We start from the raw sequence: 21471 nt of genomic DNA on the forward strand, positions 1-21471 counted from the left end.
AAGGATCAACAACTATTAGTCTTTTTCCAGCCAAAGACATGAGGGGTCAGCTAGTACTAGTAAAAAAGATTCAGAGCATGAAAAAGATCAATAAACTATGCAAAAAAAATGTATTTTCGTTACACCACGGTCACATGTCGCAAAATAGATGATTATTATACACGGACAGTAATTGATTCGGTGAAGCAAGAACAATACCATGAACCTATCATCAGAATCAAACCACGGAAATAAACGGATTATTGTCCCTACACAAAAATTGATCATGATTACACAACACCAGTCCGGTAACAACAAGAAAATGACTTTAACAGAAAATTCATGAATTACATAGCCCCAAGGTTTTGGATTTCGTTTTGCAAATTTTACCGCCCCTGGACAAAATGGGCGAATTTCGTCTTTTTGGAAACTCTCGGACGAAAAGCACAATCCAAATTTTGAATTTCTGAATGAAAACTGCGCGAAAAATGAACGAAAAATAAACGAAATTGTACAAACAAATTGAAATCCTGTAGCAATAGAACTAATCTGAGTAAAACTGAAGAACTAAGATCTGTTGCTTGCTTATACACTCACGAATCGCTCGAGTTACAACAATAGGACACCAATCAGCAATTCGAGTTAGCTCGTTGACTCACAAATACTCACTGGAATAGTTCTACTAGGTGGAATCTCACACGCGTTTGCGAGGGACGAGCGCGCATGGCCATGGCCGCAGGGACGGGCGCGCACGAACGCCCTTTGGCCAATGACCGCTCCGGGGCTTTCGGGCACTTCTCGATTTGCACCGAGCTGCCACGCAGGCATGTCCAGCACCATGAGGCCGTAGCCGGAGAGAGGATGGGCTGCACGGACCACGGCTCCGGGAGGAGGCGGCGGGGCAGAGGAGAGTTTGGGGAATTTTCGTGTAATTTAGGGTTTGGGGGTCTGTTTTGACCCTTTAAGTCACGGAATAGCAACACTGGCTTGGGCCGGAGGCGGGTCGGCCCAAGATTTCAAATAAGGCCGAAATTATTTGTCCGGCAAGCAAATCTACCGGGCCTGAACGAAATGGGCGAATTTCGTACGAAATTATGTTTTTTCGGGCGAAATTCGAAACCTTGCATAGCTCTGGACCTCGAACCACCAAAACCTTTTTAGTAGTTAAGATCTACCAACTAAATAGCAGGATAATCATCCTATCACAACAAACCAATATGGGGCGGGGGTGTGTGGAGGGGACACTTAGGAGGGGATGGAAGGGATGAATTGGGCTCACCAGAGGGCAATTGCAGCCGAGGATGAGACATCACCACCCCTGTGGTTGTGGCACGGTGAACTCGGTGTCATCACACGAGTAGTCATGTTCGTCCACAGCCGAGCAGCATGACACGATGACGGCGGCGAGGGCAGAGGTAAGCAGTCAAAGCCGTGGGCATATTGTGCACCTACATGTGGCTCACACGCAAAACTCAGCCAAAGCCACGGGCATATTGTGCGTCCATATCTGGCTGTCACTCACAAGACTATTCACCCTCTTGGTGTCGAGATATCTACACGGAAAAACAAAATGTTAACACGATAATCAAACTCGGAATGTTCATGCTTGGAAGAATGTAAGTAACCTAGCTACTTGACTAATATGATTTCTAAATCTGGAAACAAATACAGAAAAGGTTCACTTGTAGCTCTCATCGCAAATAACACATATGTCAAAATCCCAGTTATTCTACGCTCTGCCGATCATACCAGAGAAGTAAAAAAGAAGTAAATATAGCAGTTATACAAACATTATTGAGGACATCAGAGCCAAAGGCAGAAGAATCAAATGATATTGCAAGCCCCTTGGTACCAAAACATCCAGCCTTTCCAACATGTGGAGGTGAATATGTTACCCAGATATAATAGCACCAACCATGAATAGTAGGGAAAAGTTATAATTACCCTGTGCAAGTATGTACATCAGCGTAATCATGTATGTCATAGTTTATGACAGTATTGACACGCTAAATATCAATTCCCCAGCCAACTAAATATGTCGCCACAAGAGTCTTCTTGTGATCTTCCTTGAAGTTCTTGTACTGGCACAACCTATACAAGCACCACTATTAGATATGAAAAATGGCTAAAAACTGAGCAATAAAGCAAATTGCAGATGTACATAGTACTACCAATGTTTTACAACTCATAAAGTCAAGTGAGTTGCCAGGGGTACAAACTCAAAGAATATTTAAGTATGCGTTACTAGTCAGATCCATGTTGCTAGGTAGTAGCTAAAATACGCAGGAAGAGCTTCATTCTATCCAACCGGACATCGCCTAATAACTAGGTATACTAAATCACACAGCATGGTAACAGCTCGCGATAATTGATAACAAAGACTAGATCAAGTAGTTAGTAGTTCATATCAGTAGAACAAGTAAAAAAACAGTTTTCATACAGAAGCTTGGTTCTGGACATGAAAAGAACACAAAAACTTATTTTTCCAACTCAACAGCCACAAATAAAAGTTGCCCTGGCATGCTGGTGCCCATTTCAGCAAATACGAAAATGGGAAGAAATTGGATAGCATCGGAGGAATCAATTCAAGCACGGGCGAGGAAAAAAATTGACCTTTGGGGGCCGATGTCGACATGTTCTAAACGGAGGCGTCGAGCTCGCCGCAATTGGCCATTGGGGCCAAGCAGCTTGACCTCGTGCAGGACGGCCTCCTTGCGGCGGCAGCAGCAGCACCACCACCACCACAGCCAGAAAGTCTGTGTTATGCCAGACAGAAGCATTAGAGGCAAACTGTGTCACGTGTACTATATGTAGGTCATGGAGTATTGGTAGTGATCATCGATGACCACAGAAAACTACATTGTCCCCTCACTTTCTTCCAGCAAAACATATTCAATCCCTACAAAAAAGGAACCGGAAGTCAAACACAATGGCAAAGGGCGTAAGAGGAGCACAAAGTATTAAACCGGGAAAACGCTGTTGCCACATCATCCTCCAAAAAGAGTGTGACCATCTTCTTCATGGGTATTTTATTTGGTAATAGTAGCTAGACATGTTATTTCAACATTATCAGAAGCTATTACAAGTGAAAATCAAAACCAGAACATTCAAGATTTATAGACCTTGGTGTGGCAGGGAAGAAGCGTGAGCTCCTCGGAGCCACGGGGAGAACAGCATCATCATACGGTTGAGGCTTTGGTGGCCTGGTCTCTCCTCCCTGGTGAGAGGCATGGCACTAAACTTTATTACTGGATACAAGGAACAGGGTGTGATACAACTCTGAACAATAGCAAAACAATAAAAGGACCATGTATATATTAACAACCCCATGCCTAGAGCTAAATGTACCCAAAAATTGTTTAAGAAGAGTAATTGAAAACTGAGGATCTAAAAGGTTGTCAACTTTTCACATACAAGCATTACTGGCTCATTGCAAGATAATAAATGGCAACATCGACCCAGAGCAAAGAAAGGCCGCTCGACAGCATCCAGCAAGCGCAAGGCCACGGAAGACCCGAGGCGGCCTGGGGTTAGCCTTTCGGCAACGGGAGTCGTTGTTTCAGTTCGGATTGGATCGTGTTTTGGATTGCGGCAGTAGCAAGGAATTCAGACGACGCGTAGGAGTAAGAGGAATTCAGACGAAGCAGATGATGTATGTACCATCTGCAGGTGGAGGAAGCTGGTTCTTGTCGGCGGCGGCCTCTTGCTTGGGTGACATGAGCAGGGGACAGGTCGTGGCCGTGGTCGTGGCCGCTCGACATGTCCATCATCTTTCCACAGCTTTGCTGGCCCTGATCTCTCCTTCCTGGTTAAGGACGTGGCACCAAGTTAGTACAGAATTGGCTGGATACAAGGAACAGGGTGTGGATAACTCTGAACAGCAGCAAAACAACAAATAGCACCATGTATATATTAAGCCAGTGCCAGAGAAATGTACAGAAAAATAAATAGTTGAAGATTTACGTCAAAGTTCCAGAGTGCAAGCCAGTGATGTTATTTAATTGAGAGCACGGCTGATTGTGGAAATGGGGAGCAGAAGGGTGTGTGTGTGTGTGTAATATAGCAGATTGCAATACATGTGATGTGGAGGACATTAGCAGAAGTAGCGTGTTTCACTCCAGCAAGACTAATTGTTGTCTAAATTAGCTCACATTGTGACAGAGCAGAGCAAAACACGAGCAGAGTGGAGGTAATAATGCACGAAGCAGAGGATGTAGGTACCATCTGCAGGTGGAGGAAGCTAGTTGGCCCTCTCGGGTGACATGAGCAGGGGGGGACAGGTCGTGGCCGTGGTCGCCTCCAGGAGAGGCGTTGGTGGCGTCGCGCGAGAGGGCGCAGCCCGCCGTGGTGAGCTGAAAAGACAACGGAGAAGCAGATGAGTTTGCTGCTGCTCCCCAGACCCCAGACTAGGGAGGCATGGCGTCCATGGCAGGGGGGGTTAGCGGAAGGAAAGACGGCCCCTTGCCGAAGCATACTTACCAGGACGTTGAGGAGTTGGACGGCGGCCGCGTCGTGGTAGCCGCTCCAAGGCGCTGTCTCGGTAGACGGAGGCCCGGCGGAAAATCAGGAGGACCGGCGGCGCCCGCGGGAGTTGGTTGCCTCCGACCCCTAGCAGGTGGAGCTGGGGAAATGGTTGGGGGCGCCGCGCAGGTCCATGGCGGCGTGTACGGGGTGGACTGGAGGGCGGCGGTGGAGGTGGTTGGGGCGAGAGAAGAGGGCCGGCGTTGGGTAGGCGGCGGCGCTGGTATTGAATGGTGAGAGAGAGAGGGGCTGCGGCGTGGAAGGAAGGAAGGAAGGAAATAGGGGCGGGCGTCGACGCCGGTGAGGGGCGCGGTCTAGGGTGGCCGGCGAGTGAGGAGGAGCATCAGCGACAGCGAGCGGCGGCGCGGCGTTGTCTTGTTTTTCTGGGTCTGATTTGGAAGTGGAAGGGGATTTCCTCTGATTTCGATTTCTGTATTTTTGGTTCACGCTTTTACCGTGCGCGGTGCGGTGCGGTGAGATGAGATGAGATGAGACATGGGTACATGCGCCGGGGAGTCGGATCGACCCACGCATTTTTATTCGTGCATTGAATTGAATTTACGCAGCGGCGACGCAGGCCGAGGCGACGGGTTCCACTTGAAGCAGCTCTATCTGATGGTTTTTCTTCGTGTTTGTCTATCTGATGACAGCTCCGTGCCGATCGTGCAACACCATCCCAGCGGCACGGTTCGGCCGCACTTTCACCACTCATTTCGGTTGTCACGATGTGTCAGCGACACTCTAAAACTCTCCGATTCCTCTCAGAGCGAGGAGTCGGAGTCGGCAAGTCCCCGATCAATATAAGCGGGGCAAGCACCGCGTTCACGGCGCAAAAGCAAGCGCTCCGTCCGGCCTCGTTCACGAAGAGCTCAACAAGAACATCTTCGTGCTCGCGATTTGGACCAGGTCGCATGGCCATGGACGAGCAGCAGCGAGCCGCGTACCGCTGGGGCCTGGTGGCCAAGAGCGGCTACTGCGGGCACAGGCTGACCCCCAGAGCCGATGAGCCCGTGCAGGTCGACGAGGTCTCCCTCGTCGGCCGGGCAACGGCGACGGATCTTGCCGTGGACGCCCGCATCGAGATCGGCACGCGGGACCTTCTGCGGCGACGCCGTCGGTGAGAAGCCCGAGGTGGTCTTGCATACCCCGGTGTTGCTCGACGAGGAGTTCTGTTTCTACGTGACGCCGCACGGAGGCTACTCCGACTCCGACTCCGGCGCTGATGATGCTGACACCGAGAGCGACGACACCAACGATGGGGTCGCCGTCTACTTCGGGGGTATTGTGTCTCCTCTGGAGCCTCTGGACACGGAGGAGGACGAAGAGGCCGGGAGTTCGGAGTATAGCGATGATGACGAGGAGGAACACGAGAAGGGGAGCCAGGACACTAACACGGAGGACGATGGCGATGCGGTGAGTTCAGGCAACAAAGACATCGCTAGCTGCTACGAGGAGGACAAGAGAAGCGACGGCGAGGTGGGCCGGCGCTCGGGAATTTTTGCGTTTCTCTGTCTACTGACGTTCCTCGTATTGGTGATGTCACTCATGTATTGTTAGTTCATGATGATGATGCTCGTCTATGGTTAAATTGTTGATTTTACTTGATTTGGAGATAGTACTGTAACAGATCGGTTGTGTTCAATAAAAGGGAAATTTGTAAGTTGCCCTATCCATTTGTTCAATAAAAGATTTGGTGAATAAAATTAGGTACGAATTGAAGATATTACTTACTACATCTGTTTTTCCAGGCTTAGGTAGCATTAGGAAGCACTTCAAAATTTTGTCTCAAGCATCTAGAGCCCCTAGGTTTTTTCCAAAATAGTATGCACTAATGTGTTGTTAGTTCCTGAAGCAATATGATACAAATTTATTGCTATTTTTCCTCGCTACCAAGACTCCTAGGTAAGAAAGATACTCCACCTGTTTCAAATGAAGTGTTAGGAAACCTAGCGCCGCCTCCACCTCCATGTTTTTCATAGATCGGTTCCCCGCCCCCTCATGCGACATCTCTCGCCACATTGGGAGTGGTGGGGAACCCGATCTATTCGTGATGTTTTTAATAAAAGTAGTGTTTTCAATAGATTAGGTTATGGTTTTGGTAGCCGTTTTCTTTTTGGCTCCACCTCAATAGAGATGACATCCTCCAAAATAAGCGAGATCTCCATTCCGACGTTCATGGTGTGCCGGAAGATTACAATTGTCCAGGTATGAGCCTTGAGATTGTGCTTCGTCACATCGATTTTAAATTTTATTCTCATGGTTGTCGCGAACGGAATTTACCTCGCAATATTTTTTTCCCGCGGCTACATCCTCGATAATGGTGATTTGTGCTCTCGTTCGATTGGTTTTCCATGGCATGCTCGTGTTGGTACTCTTACCGATATTGATTGACTAATATAACACATGAGTGTGTGCATGTAGCCTTTTTATTGTGACTCAAAATAAAATTATAGGAGAATCTTCTTTTGTATTTACGGTTCTATGATTTGATATCTATTTTTAGCTACCTTCAGGAAAGTAACAGATTCTGTCATGAAAAAGAAAAAGGTTGAAAACATTAAAAAATTGTTGGTTTCTTCTAGACTTTATTTGTAATCACTGGAGACATCTTGTATATTTCTACCATGTATTATTTGTTAAGTAAATATATATAGTATTGATAGTCAAAAAAGTGTTGCGTTTTTACCAAAATGAGCGGACATGTACATAAAACCTGTTTAGATATATTCAGACCACCGACACTTATTTTGAAATATAGGAAGGACAGCCCTAGCAAGAGAAACCAGACCTTCCAGCCTCCTGCTTCACATGATGACACGTGTACATTTTTAGGCAAAATCCTTAATTTGCTTTGCATCGCGAGAAAAAAAAGCCCAACTTTTGCTTGATTGAAGCAAAAACGGTTCATCCGTAAAATAAAATAAAAAAGACTCGTCGAACACAGACCTCGCTGGAGACTTGTTGGAGACCTCACCGGAGACCTCGCCGGAGAGATTGTAGCACAAGAATTATACTAAAGTAGTAGAACGACGTAACATCTATAGCAAAAAAATTATACTATTGTATCGAGAACTACCCCTCCCGGTGGACTGCTGCCAGCATTTCAACTCCTGCAGAGAGCACCGATACGAACTTTTGGTAGCACCATTAGTGACCGTTTGTGGCACCGTTGCTGACCTTTTGTAGCATCACCACTAACTGTTGGCACTTACCGTTAGGTTTAATGTTTGAAGCACGCCGTTGGAAATTTGAAGCACCGGCGCTAACTATTTGCGGCAACATAGCCCTTCTTTTGCGACTCAGCTTGAGAGCACCATTCATAGCATCGCCACTCTTTCTTTGCAACTCTTGCCGCCGCCCACCGCTCTCCCCACATCAACCCCCTTTTTGCAGCTTCGCCGCCAACCACACACGACAGGACGGACCAGCCTTTGCAACACCATGCCGCCAGAAATTGATACCGGCAGGTGCTACCTCCTAGTGTGTGGGGAATGATCAGGATCCTGCCCAACACTCCGGGCAAGAGCTCCATATCGTAGCCGGCTTGGTCTCCAAGTGTCTAAGGTTGAAGGGAAGGGGTCATGAAAAAAAAGATAGAGGTTGGTGGTAGGACGTCGAAGAAGCCCGAGACGAGTAACAGTAGGCCATGTCCCCCAGGGAGGATCAGCATGCATGAGGAGTCAGAGTAAGTGTGGCGGCTTCCGGGAAGACGGTGGCCCGGCCTTTGGTCTCCTACTCAGACCCGGCGATGCAACGTGCCCACGCGGAGGTGCGCCCACTTCATAAAATTTATATAAAGTAGCAAACTCGTGGAACATTTGCAGCACCGCTGCCGAGTGTTTGCAGCACCGTTGTTGATGATTTGCAGCTCCAGCGAGCAGCCTTTGCAGCACCGCCAATGCTTATTTGTAGTAGCGCTGCAGAGGTTTTGTAGCATCATCGATGCCCATTTACAACTAGCCTTTGCAGCTCCGGTGAGCAGCCTTTTGCAGCACCGACTTCCTTCATTTATAGCTCTAGCGAGCAGCGTTTATACCACCGCTGGCCACCCTTTGCAGCCCTGGCGATAGAGGACTGGCTGCTGCCTGAAAACCGCTAGACTGCTAGCGTAGTACCGCGGGGCAAGCTCCATACCTTATGAGGAGGTCGACGGTTGCCGGAGTGACGGGGTCGGAGCTCCAGGTGTTGGCGTCCACGTCGGTGGCCGTGCGAGCAGGTGAGGACGAGGGTTGGAGGTGCATGTGGAGCACCGGTGCCACTCGGTGGCGCGCGGCTGGAAAGGCAACAACGGAGCTCCAAGTGGCGGCGTCTTCGTCGGAGGTCGTACGAGCAAGAGATTGCGACGGTAGGAGGTACTTGTGGAGCACCGGTGTTGCACGGAGACGTGCGGCTTGGAAGGCGGCGGCGAGCAGCTGGGAGGCGGCGGCAGCGAGAGGCATGGTCGCGGTGGTGGCAGCCCACCAACGATTCGGCATCGGCACCATGGCTGCACCTAGCGGCAGCACGCGGAGTATTGGAGGGAAGCGCGTATTGGATCCTCTTCTCCGTCTCTGGGCGGAAGCGCCGGCCGGAGCAGCACCGGCGTCAAGTAAAACTCTATCTCCCCGCGTCAGTAACATTTAGCCACGATGGAGAAGAAGATAAAATTCCCAGAGGTGGGGCCTAGCCACACGTCGGTAACATCCCACCAACTCTATCTCCCCATGCACATGTGCGTGATCTTAATAACTAGGTGCGGGTGCGAGTCTCAACCATCCCCTTGCACGATTCCGCGTGCCGCCCGGAGATCCTCCGACGCCGAGCCCACGTCCCGCCCAATCTGCGGCGGTATCCGGTGTACACCGTCGACTCCCTGATGTGGAGCCGGTAGTTCGAGGCCATGCACGACTCTCGACGGTAGATGACCGAGGCGCACCTCGAGGGCCTCAACGACGACGATGTCAACTACGAGGCCTACGAGGCGTACCAACCACTACCACCACCGCTCGTGAAGGAGGAGGAGTATGTGCCAACGAAAGAGGATTGGTCGGGGTATACCTTCCCCATGCCGCGCCACAGACGATCCGACCGTTCGCAATACCGCGGGGGAGACACCTACATGCATGCCTAGTCGAGGACCAGCTGGAGGACGGCAGCGCGGACTACGAGCCCATGGAAGAGGATCCCGAGCTGATGAAGGAAAATGTCATCGTGCACACCACGGCCATCTCAAAGGCCGAAGAGCGCACCCGGTGGATTGGCCTCGAGGCGGCCATACATGCATCGCAACAGGCGTCGCCACCACCGTTGTCGCATGCGCCGGAGAACCTACCTCCCTCTCGACCATTTTGCTCATGGACCTAGGGTGGGGATCTATTCACTGTTCCAGAGGAGGGAGGCGACGACGATGGTCAGAGACCAAGATGGTGGCGGCGGGGTCAAACAGTAGGAAGAGTTATGCAGCAAGTCCTGTTCGGGGTCCACACCGGAGTCCACGTATCTTATGGGACTAGTTATGTATCAAACGAGAATGATCTTAATTAGTAAAAACAGTCATGGTTGTAGTTCCGTGCAAAACATGTCCCAATATATGGTGTTACTTACAATTTCCTCCAGAGCGAAGAAGATCGGAGGGCCAAGGTCGAAGCCTCCGAAGGAATCAAAGCCTCTTTTTTTTCGAAATCAAAGCCTTTTCCATGGAGGAAGTATTATTTACAAAATGAATAATTTGTTGTCACGTGGTCGTATATACCAAACCTTGCCAAATGCCATCGACTCACCATGGTTACGGCTCGACCGGCACGAGCTTGGTCGGTGTCTGCTCCGAGTCCAAATCGCAATCCAACCCGTGTCCGTGGAGGATTAGAATCCGTTTGGTGGGGCGATGTAAAACATCCATCACCTCTCGGAATCGGCAAGAGTTCCCGGCCGGGCCGGTCAATATATAAGCACGCAAGATCTTGTGCAAGCTAGGTCTCGTTCACGATCACGAAAAAGGGCTACAGACTACAGGAGAGGCGATCGATCAACACCCCGCGCGCCTGCCGGTCGATCGAGGATCGATGGCCATGGCCATGGACATGGATGATGAGAAGCTGTTCCGCCAAGAGCACGGCTGGTCCTTGCAGCTCAAGTCCGGCCAGGAGATCACGCTAACCCCGGGCGCCAACGAGGCGAACGAGCCCCTCTGCGTCACCGACGTCTTCCTCGTCCACCCGGAGAGCGCCGCCGACCAGGGCGTCGTGGCCGCCTTCGTCGAGATCGGCACGCGGAACATCTTGCTCGCGGCGCCGTCGTCGGAGAGGCCCCGCGTGACGCTGCGGACCCCGGTGGTGCTCGACGAGCGATTCTGCTTCTACCTGATGCGGCCTGGAACCGACGCAGACGCCGAAGCCGACGCGGTCGTCGTTCAGTTCCAAGGTTACGCTGTGCCGTCTGCGGACGCGAAGGGGGAGATAGAGGAGGACGAAGAAGAGGATGACATGATCGACGATGAGAACCACGAAGAGGAGCAGGAGGAGGAGGAGGAGGAGGACGGCAATGGCACGGAGGACGACGAGGATGTGAGGGTTCCGACGACTCCCATTACGAATACGACAGCGGGGATGACGGGGAGGTGTGCGGCCTCCCGCTCGGCGTCGAGCTCAACTACGCCTACGCGCCAAGAAGGGACGACAGCGAGGAGGAGTTCGTCGACCGCAAGGTGCACGCGCAAGCGGTTAGGGAGAGACGCGCCAGCCACAAGGCGCAGCGGCGACGCAGGAGGTTCGCCACCGAGGCCGAGGGGCGGTCCCTCGGAGGGCCGGCGCCGCCGGGGCTCGCTTTCCCCGCGGAGCGCCGTCGACGGGTTCCACTTGAAGCAGCACTCCTGGGTATCTTTGTGTTTGTCTATCTGATGGCGATGGTCGCACTGTACATCAGTGGATGAACTGCGTCGTGTTTGTTTTCAAGACGTGATCAATTGTATCAAAATCACTGTTTTCAATAGATCGATGGGGAAAATTTGCATGTTGAAACTAGTCACGTTTGGATATGCAGTTCAGCAGTTGTATATCATGGTTTCTTGTTATTAATACTGATAATATATAGCTCAGCTGTGCATCAACAATTGAAATTTCAGATAAGGTGTAGCACTCACTGGTCAGATCATATCATGTCATACGTACACGTACGCCACCACAAACCAAATGTCATATACAGCTTGATGCAACACAAGTTCCTTCTCCAGCCAACAGCCGACGCATCGCCCATCAGCGCCGATGGATCACCCGGAGCAACAGAACCACCGTTCCCCGCCGCGCCGTTCGTGCAGGACCATCCCGGCGGGACGGTTCGGCCGCACTTTCACCAGTCTCTCGGCTGCCGATCAAGACACACACACAGACATCACATGCAGTCAGTCGACGTTGTTTACACAGATTATTTCAGCACCGAATCAGAATTCAGAAGTCTATCAGCCACCTAGCTCGTAGAAGAGCTCGCCGACGTTCTGCGCCGTCTTCGCTGACGTCTCCAGGAAGAAGAGGCCGTTTCGTTCGGCGTACTCCAACGCTTCCTGCGATCAGAGAAGAAAAAAAACAGAGATGAGATGTAGCATTGAGCCTCTGAATTTTCGTTTCCCTCTCCTGCAGAAATGTTTGGAAATTCTCATGCATGCATGTACCTGTGTCCTGACCTTCCTCTTCTCTTCTAAATCAACCTTGTTGCCCACTAGCGCCATAACCAAGTGTGGATCCCCTGTTTGGACATGCGCAAGATCTAAGCACTGAGATCCAGTTCGGTTACGCTAGGTGATGACAGTTTCAGAGACAGAAAGAAAGCAGAAGTGTGTTGTTGGAACCAAACTGAAGCAGGGTGTACAGCAACGTACCTTGCCTCTGAAGCTCGTCTACCCACTTCTTTGCACGGATGTACGAATCCTGACACAAACGCAAAAAACATATCGAACAAGTGAACGATCAGTTTCAATTTCCATTATTGAAAACAATCAAATCATCCGGTGAAACTAGATGTGCTTCATAACATATTCAGATAATGTTTCTTTCTTTTTTTGATGATTCAGAGAACATCCATAACTGAACGAGGAGAAGATGTCCCTCTCACCATGCTGGATATGTCGTAGACGACAACGGCGGCCGCAGCGCCGCGGTAGTACATGGGGGCGAGGCTATGGTACCGCTCCTGGCCGGCAGTGTCCCAGATGTCGAACCTGACGGTGGCGTCTCCCTCGCCGCCACGGCCGCTCACCGGCAGCAGCTGCGAGAAGAAGGCCGCCCCGATGGTCGACTCCTGGCACTCGTAGTAGAGCCCCTTGGCGAACCGGACCACGATGCTGGTCTTCCCGGCGCCCAGGTCTCCCAGAAGCACCTGAAAGCACGACACGCACGCAATTAGTTTCACCATGAAAAGCAAGCGACGTGATCAGCTAGCGAAACTGTACGAGTGTGCGACGTACCCACCAGTTTGGCCTGGATGACGCTGCTCGGAGTTGGAGCCATCATGGATGATCGTTGTATCTCGCTGGTGGTCGGCTTCGTCGCCGGCAATTCAGACTGATGATCAAAGTTGCTTGGCACGTTCGGAGAGAAATGACAGTAACGTTTTCTCACATGCCCTTCGTCGTGTGTACGGCGAAGAAGACCGGTAGTTGCAAGCTTTTAGCTTCTCCGGCATCCGCCGGACAAAACCTGGTAGGTTCAGGTTCTTGACCGTTAGGTCTTTGCCTTGGCCGAGTCCTCGAACTAGTGGTTCCTTAAGAGCATCTCTAGCAGATCTTCACATCATCCTACAAATTCCACTTCGGGTTAATATGGGGGCTTCTACCATTTTTTGGACCAGACCAGACCCTGCATCGGTAGTCTGGCCTGGAAAACAGATCCAAACCGCAGCTTAAAATCGCGAAATGCCCCCATATATGGTGGTCGGCTAGCTAGGCAGATGGAGGCCTCCCCATCCGCTCCTCTGCCTCTCCGCCTCTCGCCGACGTAAAATTGAACCCCCACCGGCGAGCAATCGAGCGAGCCCGCGCGAAGATCAACCATCCCGAGCTCCTGTCGACGACGATGGTGGCGGGGCAGCGCTCCAACGGGCATGGGGGCTGCCAGATTGGCCGCGGCGGGAGCTCCACCGAGGCGCGGCGAAAGTTCCACCCCTCCTCCCGCTAGCGAGAAGGAGAACAACGGGCGGAGAAGGTAAAGTTCGACGCCGCGCGCATCCACGGTAGCTACCACTGCCGCAACTACGGCGTCGCGGTGCCACCCGCTTTCGCGAAGTGGGAGTTGGACTGCTACCACCGCCGCGCCTCTGTAACATCCCAAATTTTCAAACAAAGAAGAAATTAAATTTCCATTTTTCCAAATTTTGGAAACCAACAAAAACTTTTATTAAGTTAAGTTTGAGGCATAGTGATCATGCTTATATGTTGTATTATTGCCATTAATTGATTGTTAAAGTATTTTGAAATAACCTAAAACCCTAAACCCTAACTTTCTCAAAACCAAATAAGATCAAATATGAAGAAACTAAAAGAAAATAAAAAGACATATGTGGGCATGCGGCCCTAATATGCAAATCTTGACTAATACCCTTTTTACATTTCTAAATGATGGTGAACCATTGTTAAACCCCACTAAACCCTAAACCTCACCCCTCTTCTCACCATCCATTATAATCAAAATTGAAAAGAAAGTAAATTAAAAAGAAAAGGCCTATGTGCCTATAGCTATTGTTTGGATGCGACCCCAGTTCTTTCTAATCTCTCTATCAGGGACATCCGCCATGTTTGCAAACCTGTTTCTGAGATTCTCTGGCAGCAACATGTCATCTCCGTACTTTATGTACTCCTGCATACGAAGGATGGCGTACCACGCGTCCATCCCATTGTCGGGCGTCGATTGCACGAGGCGAGGGGAAGTTGGTTGTGTGGGTTAAGACCAAGCCTCCTCGGGATTTCCTCTCTACTTTGAGGGCTCGCCTTGTTGGCGAAGCCGGTGAGAGCATCATTGAGAAGGGCCCTGATGTGGGAGTAGTCTTTCTTGCGGTCCCTACCCGAGTCGAGATAGACTGCATGCGAGTGTTGCGGGTGCACGACGATGAGGGTGATGTTTTTAATAAAAGTAGTGTTTTCAATAGATTAGGTTATGGTTTTGGTAGCCATTTTCTTTTTGGCTACGCCTCAATAGAGATGACATCCAAAATAAGCGAGATCTCCATTCCAACGTTCATGGTGTCTTTGGAAGATTACAAGTGTCCAGGTATGCGCCTTGAGATCTTGCTTCGTTACATCGATTTTAATTTTTTTTCCTCATGGTTGTCGCGAACAGAATTTACCTCGCAATATTTTTCCCCGCGGCTACATCCTCGACAATGGTGATTTGTTCTCTCGCTCGATTGGTTTTCCATGGCATGCTCGTGTTGGTACTCTTACCGATATTGATTGACTAATATAACACATGAGTGTGTGCATGTAGCCTTTTTATTGTGACTCAAAATAAAATTATAGGAAAATCTTCTTGTGTACTTACGGTTCTATGGTTTGATATCTATCTTTAGCTACCTTCAGGAAAGTACCAGATTATGTCATGAAAAAAGAAAAAGGTTGAAAACATTAAAAAATTGTTGGTTTCTTCTAGACTTTATTTTATAATCACCGGAGACATCTTGTATATTTCTACCATGTATTATTTATTAAGTAAATATATATAGAATTGATAGTCAAAAAAGTGTTGCGTTTTTTACCAAAAAGAGCGGACATGTACATAAAACCTGTTTAGATATATTCAGACCACCGACACTTATTTTGAAATATAGGAAGGACAGCCCTAGCAAACCTTCCGGACTCTGCTTCACATGATGACACGATGTCCGCTTTTAGGCAAAATCCTTAATTTGCTGCATTGCAGAAAAAAAGCCCCACTTTTGCTTGATTAAATAAAAAACGGTTCATCTAGAAAATAAAATAAAAAATACTCGTCGAATACACCTAGCAGCCCACCAACGATTCGGCATCGGCACCATGGCTACACCTAGCAGCGGCGCGCGGAGTATTGGAGGGAAGCGCGTATTGGATCCTCTTCTCCGCCTCTGGGTGGAAGCGGCGGCCGGAGCAGCACCGGCGTCAAATAAAACTGAACATCCACTCGAAAGAAAATCTGAAGCTACACTGTGGACCACAAGCGAAAGTGGAAGCAGAACCGAAACCAAAAGATGTTCGGGCTGCTCGGGCTGTTGATAACAGCCTTGGTCGATTGAATGATAATACTGGAGGGAAGAATTCTGATAAATCTCATTGCAGGGAAAACTTGGAGAAATCAGTGTCTCCTATTGAAACTAAAAGGGGGGAGTCTCAAAAGCAAGTTCAGAAATTGAAGAAGAAAGACGCCCGCCCTTCTGAAAAAGAGCTGATGGAAGCTATCGAGCTAGATATTGATGGCCTGCCGAAACATGAATCTGGTGCAGTGAAATTTCTTGAGGAAGAAAGTAACAAGGTCAGCGGGAGCCGGAGGCGTGGCGAGAGAAACGCGGCACGGGGCATATCCATCCAGCTGACTCGCGATGATGCACCCTAAATCGCGTCGCCGCCGTCCATGCATAGACACAAGGTCGTCTCCGGCCGGCCCGCCCCTCAACCAAAACCAAACGACGGCAAAACAGATGGAGAAGAAAAACAAGAGCTAGCGCTTCGATTGAATTGGGCTGAAGAGCTCAGCACGCTGACCGGCCGACCTTCTCTTCGACCATAGACGACAGGGACGGAGCTACCGCTCCTCGCCTCGCCTCGCCTCGCCAAAGTCCAAAGTCACAAGTCACGCGATAGCCGACGCGGCTGCGTGGCCATAGCTTTCTACTTATAGAGCTAGATGTGAAGAGATGGGGTGCTAATGTTTGGATTATCACGCATGCAACATGCACATGGATCGCTGACATGGCTTGGCAAAATGAGCCCAGACCGTAAAACGAGGCGTTGGTGTTAATTAACTTGTCTCATTCCCGATGGGTCATCTGTATTCATTCTCTAACCAAGTATTCATTTTCCTTCCGAGTCATGGACCTGATGGATGTGTTTGTTTATACTCCCTCCGAGAGAAAGCTACAATGTCTTCTAGCTTACGCCTACGCCACGCTCACGACACACAACACATATTTACAAGGTTGTACATGTACCACAACTATCCATTATTTTTAATACTTCCTCCGATCTATACTACTTACCACTGAATCGCATATATGTAGTACACATTCTAGTGTGCCTATTCACTCATTTCCGCAATAAGTATTATGGACCAAAGGGAGTAATGGTTTTCACTAATAACATATAAATGTACCATGATTTTATTATACAGGTCTATTGAGTTCTCATGATAAGTTCTTTTGATCTTTATTCACAAAACATAGCTCTTGATGATTCATGGGAGCAAAATGCCACCTCTATTCAAGCATCAGGCAAGAAAATATTTATTGATTGTCACAGTTTACATTTGGGCGTCAAAATATTCTGCACCAACATCGCACAGCAGAACACTTGAATTGTTCAAATCAACAGCAGGCCATATGCTGCACCGATCCAACATGCATGCTCATTTTTCAAGACAAAGGCAAATATATATCTCCACTTCAAAAAACCAACCAACAGATAGGAAGCAGCAATTCATGTAACCTGGTGTTGTTTTCATTTGCTACTTTCATGTTTTCAAAAAAAAAATGAATGAATAAATCACCTAGACAATACAGCCCTATGTATGCATGTCCATGCTCAGGTTTTCTACTTGACTACCATGCAGCTTGCATGTCCGCACCAAGTTCCTCTCTCACAACAACACAAGCAAGTTCTCGATAAGTTATAGACCAGCCAACTCTCTATAAGTTGCAGACTGGCCAGCTCATCTCCAGGCTCGTCCTTGCTCATGCGCCACCGCCTGATCCTCCTACTACCCAAATGCCGTCTGCTGGCAGGTTCCTGGATTAGAGTGGTGCCACTGACCAAATACCATATGCCGAGCCGCTTGGCATCCGTTCTCTATCAGCCACAGCAGCTACATGCAAACGTCAAAGGAATGAATGCACAAGGAATACATAAGAAAAAGGAATCCTAATTCAGAAGGTAATGCCTGGATGGCTGTTTTAAACCATCTTGTGGTGATTTCCCTGTACAACACAATCTGCACGCACAGAATCCTTTTCTTTGCAGAGAAAGACCATGTGGCGGTGGACCAGAGCCGTGCCCCGTCATCCTCAACACGTCAACCTCCCAAGCACTAGACCAACCCTGCAAATAACAAAGAGGAAGTTATAGGTACAGGTAGTAGGGCAAAGGGCTACAGTAATGTGATCAAGTAGCTTAAGCGAAAAAGCTGAAACTGTTTTCTCCAACATGTACAGCCAGTACATGAATAATCTAAAACAAATGGCAGCGTAACAAATACAATGTGGCTAATTTCCAGCATACCAAACTAGTCACGTCATCACTCCTCAATCATGTAGTACAAAATTAACACAACAATCTGAACCATCAAGGAAACTAATCTCCAGGAGTAGCGCGATACATAAAGGAGGTCCATTGCTAGCTAACTGGTGTTTTCATACACGGATAGCAGATGTCCAGATACTATCTATCAGTAACCAAATGAAAAGAAGTTCACTTCCAAGACAACATAAAATTAAGAAACTACTATGATTATGTACTGACCCACACGGCATGGCAGCACAGTGCATCTACATGCAAACAAGTATTCTCAAAAAATGTGGCACCTATGTGGAATTACTTTGCATGTAAACATCATGGTTTGTTCTCTATCGGGAAACTAAATCTGGGTAAATTTCCCTTTTAGAAACCAAATCTTGGTAAATTTCATCGAGTCAAAACCCGACAACCAGGGTCTTCACCAACCAACATGAAAAGGCAAATCTGGCTTTTGTCCAACAAAGAGAGAACGAAACTTGGCCAGGTACTAATAAAGTACGTCTATAGTCACTGACAAACCCCATGAAAGTAGTAGCAACACGGAAGCGCATATCAAGTTAGTGAACTATTTGAAGTCACATGAAACAATGCAAACAAAAAAATTACACATAATCATTTGGTTGTCCAGGCTATAGATTATCAGAACACAACCTGTCCAGAAGCGCCATAAACAGATAACCATGCAGAACATTATTGGCTAACAATGGTATACGACAAACTTCAACAGCCAGGTATACTATCGGCGCACTATGTGTATGCAAAGGCAAAAATGTAAGTAAAAGTTCACGCATCATGCTTCTTCATCAAAAAAAGCTCTTTCTTGCAAGATGTACAGGCTAATGAAAATCAGGAGCATCCTTCAAAGAGAATAACACAGCAAGCAATTTTTACTTGTGCTGTAACTTGTAATTCTCGCTGCTGCATATATTAATGCATACTTCTGCAACCCTTATGCAATCATCCAATCTCAAGCAGATCAACCTCACAATCCAAAACTTAAAACCAGATGCACTACATATTTCAATACCTCAGCATAAATACACTCGATTTCTTGAATGCATCACTGTGCATATGGTTGTTCCATTCTAAATCAGGAACTTGAAAAAACCCTAAAGTCGGAGCTAAGAAGAGGAAGAGGAGGGATTTTACCTTGAGAAGGACAACATCAGAGGGTGGACACCATTGCCATTGCCGCTGCCGCAGGAATTCTCGACACACCAAGGACCGGAATCCACTTCTTGATATACCCAAGGACCGGGCATATAAACATCAACTTTGCACCTGACATGTAAAATCAAATAGATTAAAGTATACCAATCTATGAAAGCTCCAGCAATTTCATTCATTTAATCAACAGGGCAAGATGTTGCATTCCATGACTCAAGTGATATAGTAGAGGCAATATTATTGCATCTTAGTCTGATGCAAAACAGAAATCACAAAACTAACAGTATTTGATCTATCAAAATCAACCAGTCAATAGTGTTTCAGACAAACCAACTACCCATAGACATTTTCTGTATTGTGTCATCAGCTAGTCTACTACTTGTTTAATAAGATCAACCACATGTCCCTATTTTCTACAGTAGCACCCTTTCTACTTATAAGAGATAAATTCTATACTCCTTGTGGTATTGCTTCTCTAGCAACTATGTCTGAAAGCATCATCTCGAAACTTGATGAAATGGTTAGAACAACCTTACTTAAAACCTTGGACATAAGTATGTGGCGAAACATAGATGAAGAAACAATATCTTGTTTAACCTGAACATTAGCAAACATATAGATAGGTTGTCTACAGGACATTGGGTACCAAATTGATTAAATGGTTTCAGGAATAAACAAAAACATACATTTCTAATTTTTTATTGTAGCTACTACCAACAGCATCAGTTCATTGTAATCCCCAAACTGAATAAGCATCCTATGCCAGCATTCATAAAATGCATTTGACATCCCGCACAACTAGGATCGAAGCAGATGCACTCAAAATATCTATGTTTCAGCTAAATACAGACCACATTTCAATGTCTCCTAGAAGAGGAGTAGAACAGAGAAGATAGGAGGTTCTCGAGCACACACCGATGCCAGGGCTGGAGCAGCGGAGGACAAGCAAAAATGCATTGTTGTAGAAGAGCACGGAAGTGTACCTGACGCTGGCCGTTGCAAGTAGTCCATGTAGAAGTACCAGACTGCTCACCTAATTATTGTGGCCACACTTCTTCTCGCGACAGTTGACAACCCTCGGATGGCAGACGTGCATAGCACCTGAATTGAAGAGAAAATTAGAACGAAATAGGTAATGCAATTTGGGGTTAAATAGTACTAATTAGAAGATTGGCCGGGTCAGATAGAATAAATGCCTCAAAATGTTTTAGCTCATAAGGTGACCTCATACATCTAATTGGTTAATCATTCCAGCCAATCCATTATGATTCAAAAATATACAACACCATAACTAACTACATGCAACTTGAAGAAACAAAGAACGGATCAGCTACTGACAGTAGAGAAATGTATGTGAAGTGTGTGCTTAGAGATATGGTCACTGAACATATCCTCTGCAAATGAAGGAAGATTGGCTTGGTCAGACAGAATATATGCCTCAGAAGGTTTCAGCTCACAAGGTGACTTCGTACATCTAATTGGTTCATCATTCCAGCCAAGCAACGATGTTCCAAAACTACACTCACAAAAATAACTACATGCAAATAGGAGGAAACAGGCCAAGATCGGCTAGCGACAGTAGGTAAATGTATATATGGAAATGTGTATCTTGGTAATGTTGTCAGTGAACATAACAACAGCAAAAACAGGCAACCACCACTTCTAGAGATTTGTGATGTAGCAGATTGTTCAAGGCCATCACAGCAGAGTAAATCTGTGTGGCACGGAGAACTGTGTATTGTTATCGCCAACCTTCAATGCAAATAATCACCACTATACCAGAGCACTTAGCTCTGCAAATTGGCTATCCGTTTCCACATAGATGAAAGGATACTAGTTTATGGTTCATTTAATCAACAAAGCAAAAGTTGCACTCCACGATTGAAGTGACACAGATGCAAAAATATTGTTGCATCTACGTCTTATGCAAAACAGCAATCACAAACCTAATATTATTTGATCAAAAAAAAGCCAACAGTATTTCAAACAAGCCAACAAGCCATAGGCATTTTCTGTAATGAGCACGTACATGACAGAATGGAAGAACCAGAGACTCACCAAAACCACGCAGTCAAAGATGAGGCCACCATTGCCACGGTTGCGTAGCGGTAAACTTGCCTCCTTCGCACGGTAGGGAGAGCGGAAGTAGTGAAACTAGTGGAAGCCTGCAAAGGTAGCTCCAAAGTTAACAACAATTCAAACAAAACCGTGTGCCTTATACTCTAAGGGCACTCAGTAAATAATGATGTGGAAATATGAAGTCATTTATCCTCACTAGATCCGTACTCCAACTATATAAGATATAAAAGGTCTCCACATCTAGATGTAAAAGTTTATGCATTCCAACAAGTACGTGGGTTGTTGAT

The 21471-nt window shown here is 47.6% G+C and overlaps 2 protein-coding genes, 2 long non-coding RNA genes and 3 other non-coding genes across 11 annotated transcripts in view; all 7 read right to left on the minus strand.

Annotated features, from left to right (window-relative positions):
• Positions 1-1894: 1894 nt before the first annotated feature.
• LOC139833176 (uncharacterized) lies at positions 1895-3197 on the minus strand. Its single transcript, XR_011748428.1, has 3 exons — positions 3102-3197; positions 2593-2878; positions 1895-2070 (listed from the first exon to the last, which is right to left on the minus strand). It is a non-coding gene; the product is annotated as an uncharacterized lncRNA (long non-coding RNA).
• An 8546-nt stretch (positions 3198-11743) lies between these two features.
• On the minus strand, positions 11744-13097 carry LOC127326669 (ras-related protein RHN1-like). The gene is made up of 6 exons (XM_051353465.2): positions 12939-13097; positions 12583-12846; positions 12350-12398; positions 12143-12216; positions 11941-12034; positions 11744-11838 (listed from the first exon to the last, which is right to left on the minus strand). The coding sequence occupies exons 1-6, from the start codon at positions 12978-12980 to the stop codon at positions 11744-11746; spliced, it is 618 nt and encodes a 205-aa protein (XP_051209425.1). The 5' UTR covers positions 12981-13097.
• A 4027-nt stretch (positions 13098-17124) lies between these two features.
• LOC139833404 (uncharacterized) lies at positions 17125-19061 on the minus strand. Its single transcript, XR_011749097.1, has 2 exons — positions 17647-19061; positions 17125-17510 (listed from the first exon to the last, which is right to left on the minus strand). It is a non-coding gene; the product is annotated as an uncharacterized lncRNA (long non-coding RNA).
• A 47-nt stretch (positions 19062-19108) lies between these two features.
• Positions 19109-21471, minus strand: part of LOC139832996 (uncharacterized) — a 45465-nt gene continuing 43102 nt past the window's right edge. For 2 of the 5 annotated variants that reach the window (XM_071823016.1, XM_071823014.1), the window contains exon 11: positions 19109-19219. The gene's annotated coding sequence lies outside the window, so the exon portion shown is untranslated. Of the gene's footprint in view, positions 19703-21471 lie in introns of all 5 variants that reach the window. The other 3 variants (XM_071823013.1, XM_071823017.1, XM_071823015.1) reach the window with 2 other exon arrangements.
• On the minus strand, positions 20274-20365 carry LOC139834250 (small nucleolar RNA Z266). The gene has a single exon (XR_011749971.1). It is a non-coding gene; the product is annotated as a small nucleolar RNA Z266 (small nucleolar RNA).
• On the minus strand, positions 20515-20606 carry LOC139834252 (small nucleolar RNA Z266). The gene has a single exon (XR_011749974.1). It is a non-coding gene; the product is annotated as a small nucleolar RNA Z266 (small nucleolar RNA).
• LOC139834256 (small nucleolar RNA snoR86) lies at positions 20780-20899 on the minus strand. Its single transcript, XR_011749986.1, has one exon. It is a non-coding gene; the product is annotated as a small nucleolar RNA snoR86 (small nucleolar RNA).

The sequence above is a fragment of the Lolium perenne genome, chromosome 7 (genome assembly GCF_019359855.2).
Source record: "Lolium perenne isolate Kyuss_39 chromosome 7, Kyuss_2.0, whole genome shotgun sequence".
NCBI classification, from domain to species: Eukaryota; Viridiplantae; Streptophyta; class Magnoliopsida; order Poales; family Poaceae; genus Lolium; species Lolium perenne.

What these genes read in the sequence shown, in the direction of transcription:
- LOC127326669 (XM_051353465.2), bottom strand. Translation starts at nt 12,980, where the DNA reads ATGATGGCTCCAACTCCGAGCAGCGTCATCCAGGCCAAACTG. An exon ending in AGACGAGCTTCAGAGGCAAG is followed by an intron (nt 12,217 to 12,349) that starts GTACGTTGCTGT and finishes ATGTCCAAACAG; the next exon opens with GGGATCCACACTTGGTTATG. An exon ending in AGAGGAAGGTCAGGACACAG is followed by an intron (nt 12,035 to 12,142) that starts GTACATGCATGC and finishes CTCTGATCGCAG; the next exon opens with GAAGCGTTGGAGTACGCCGA.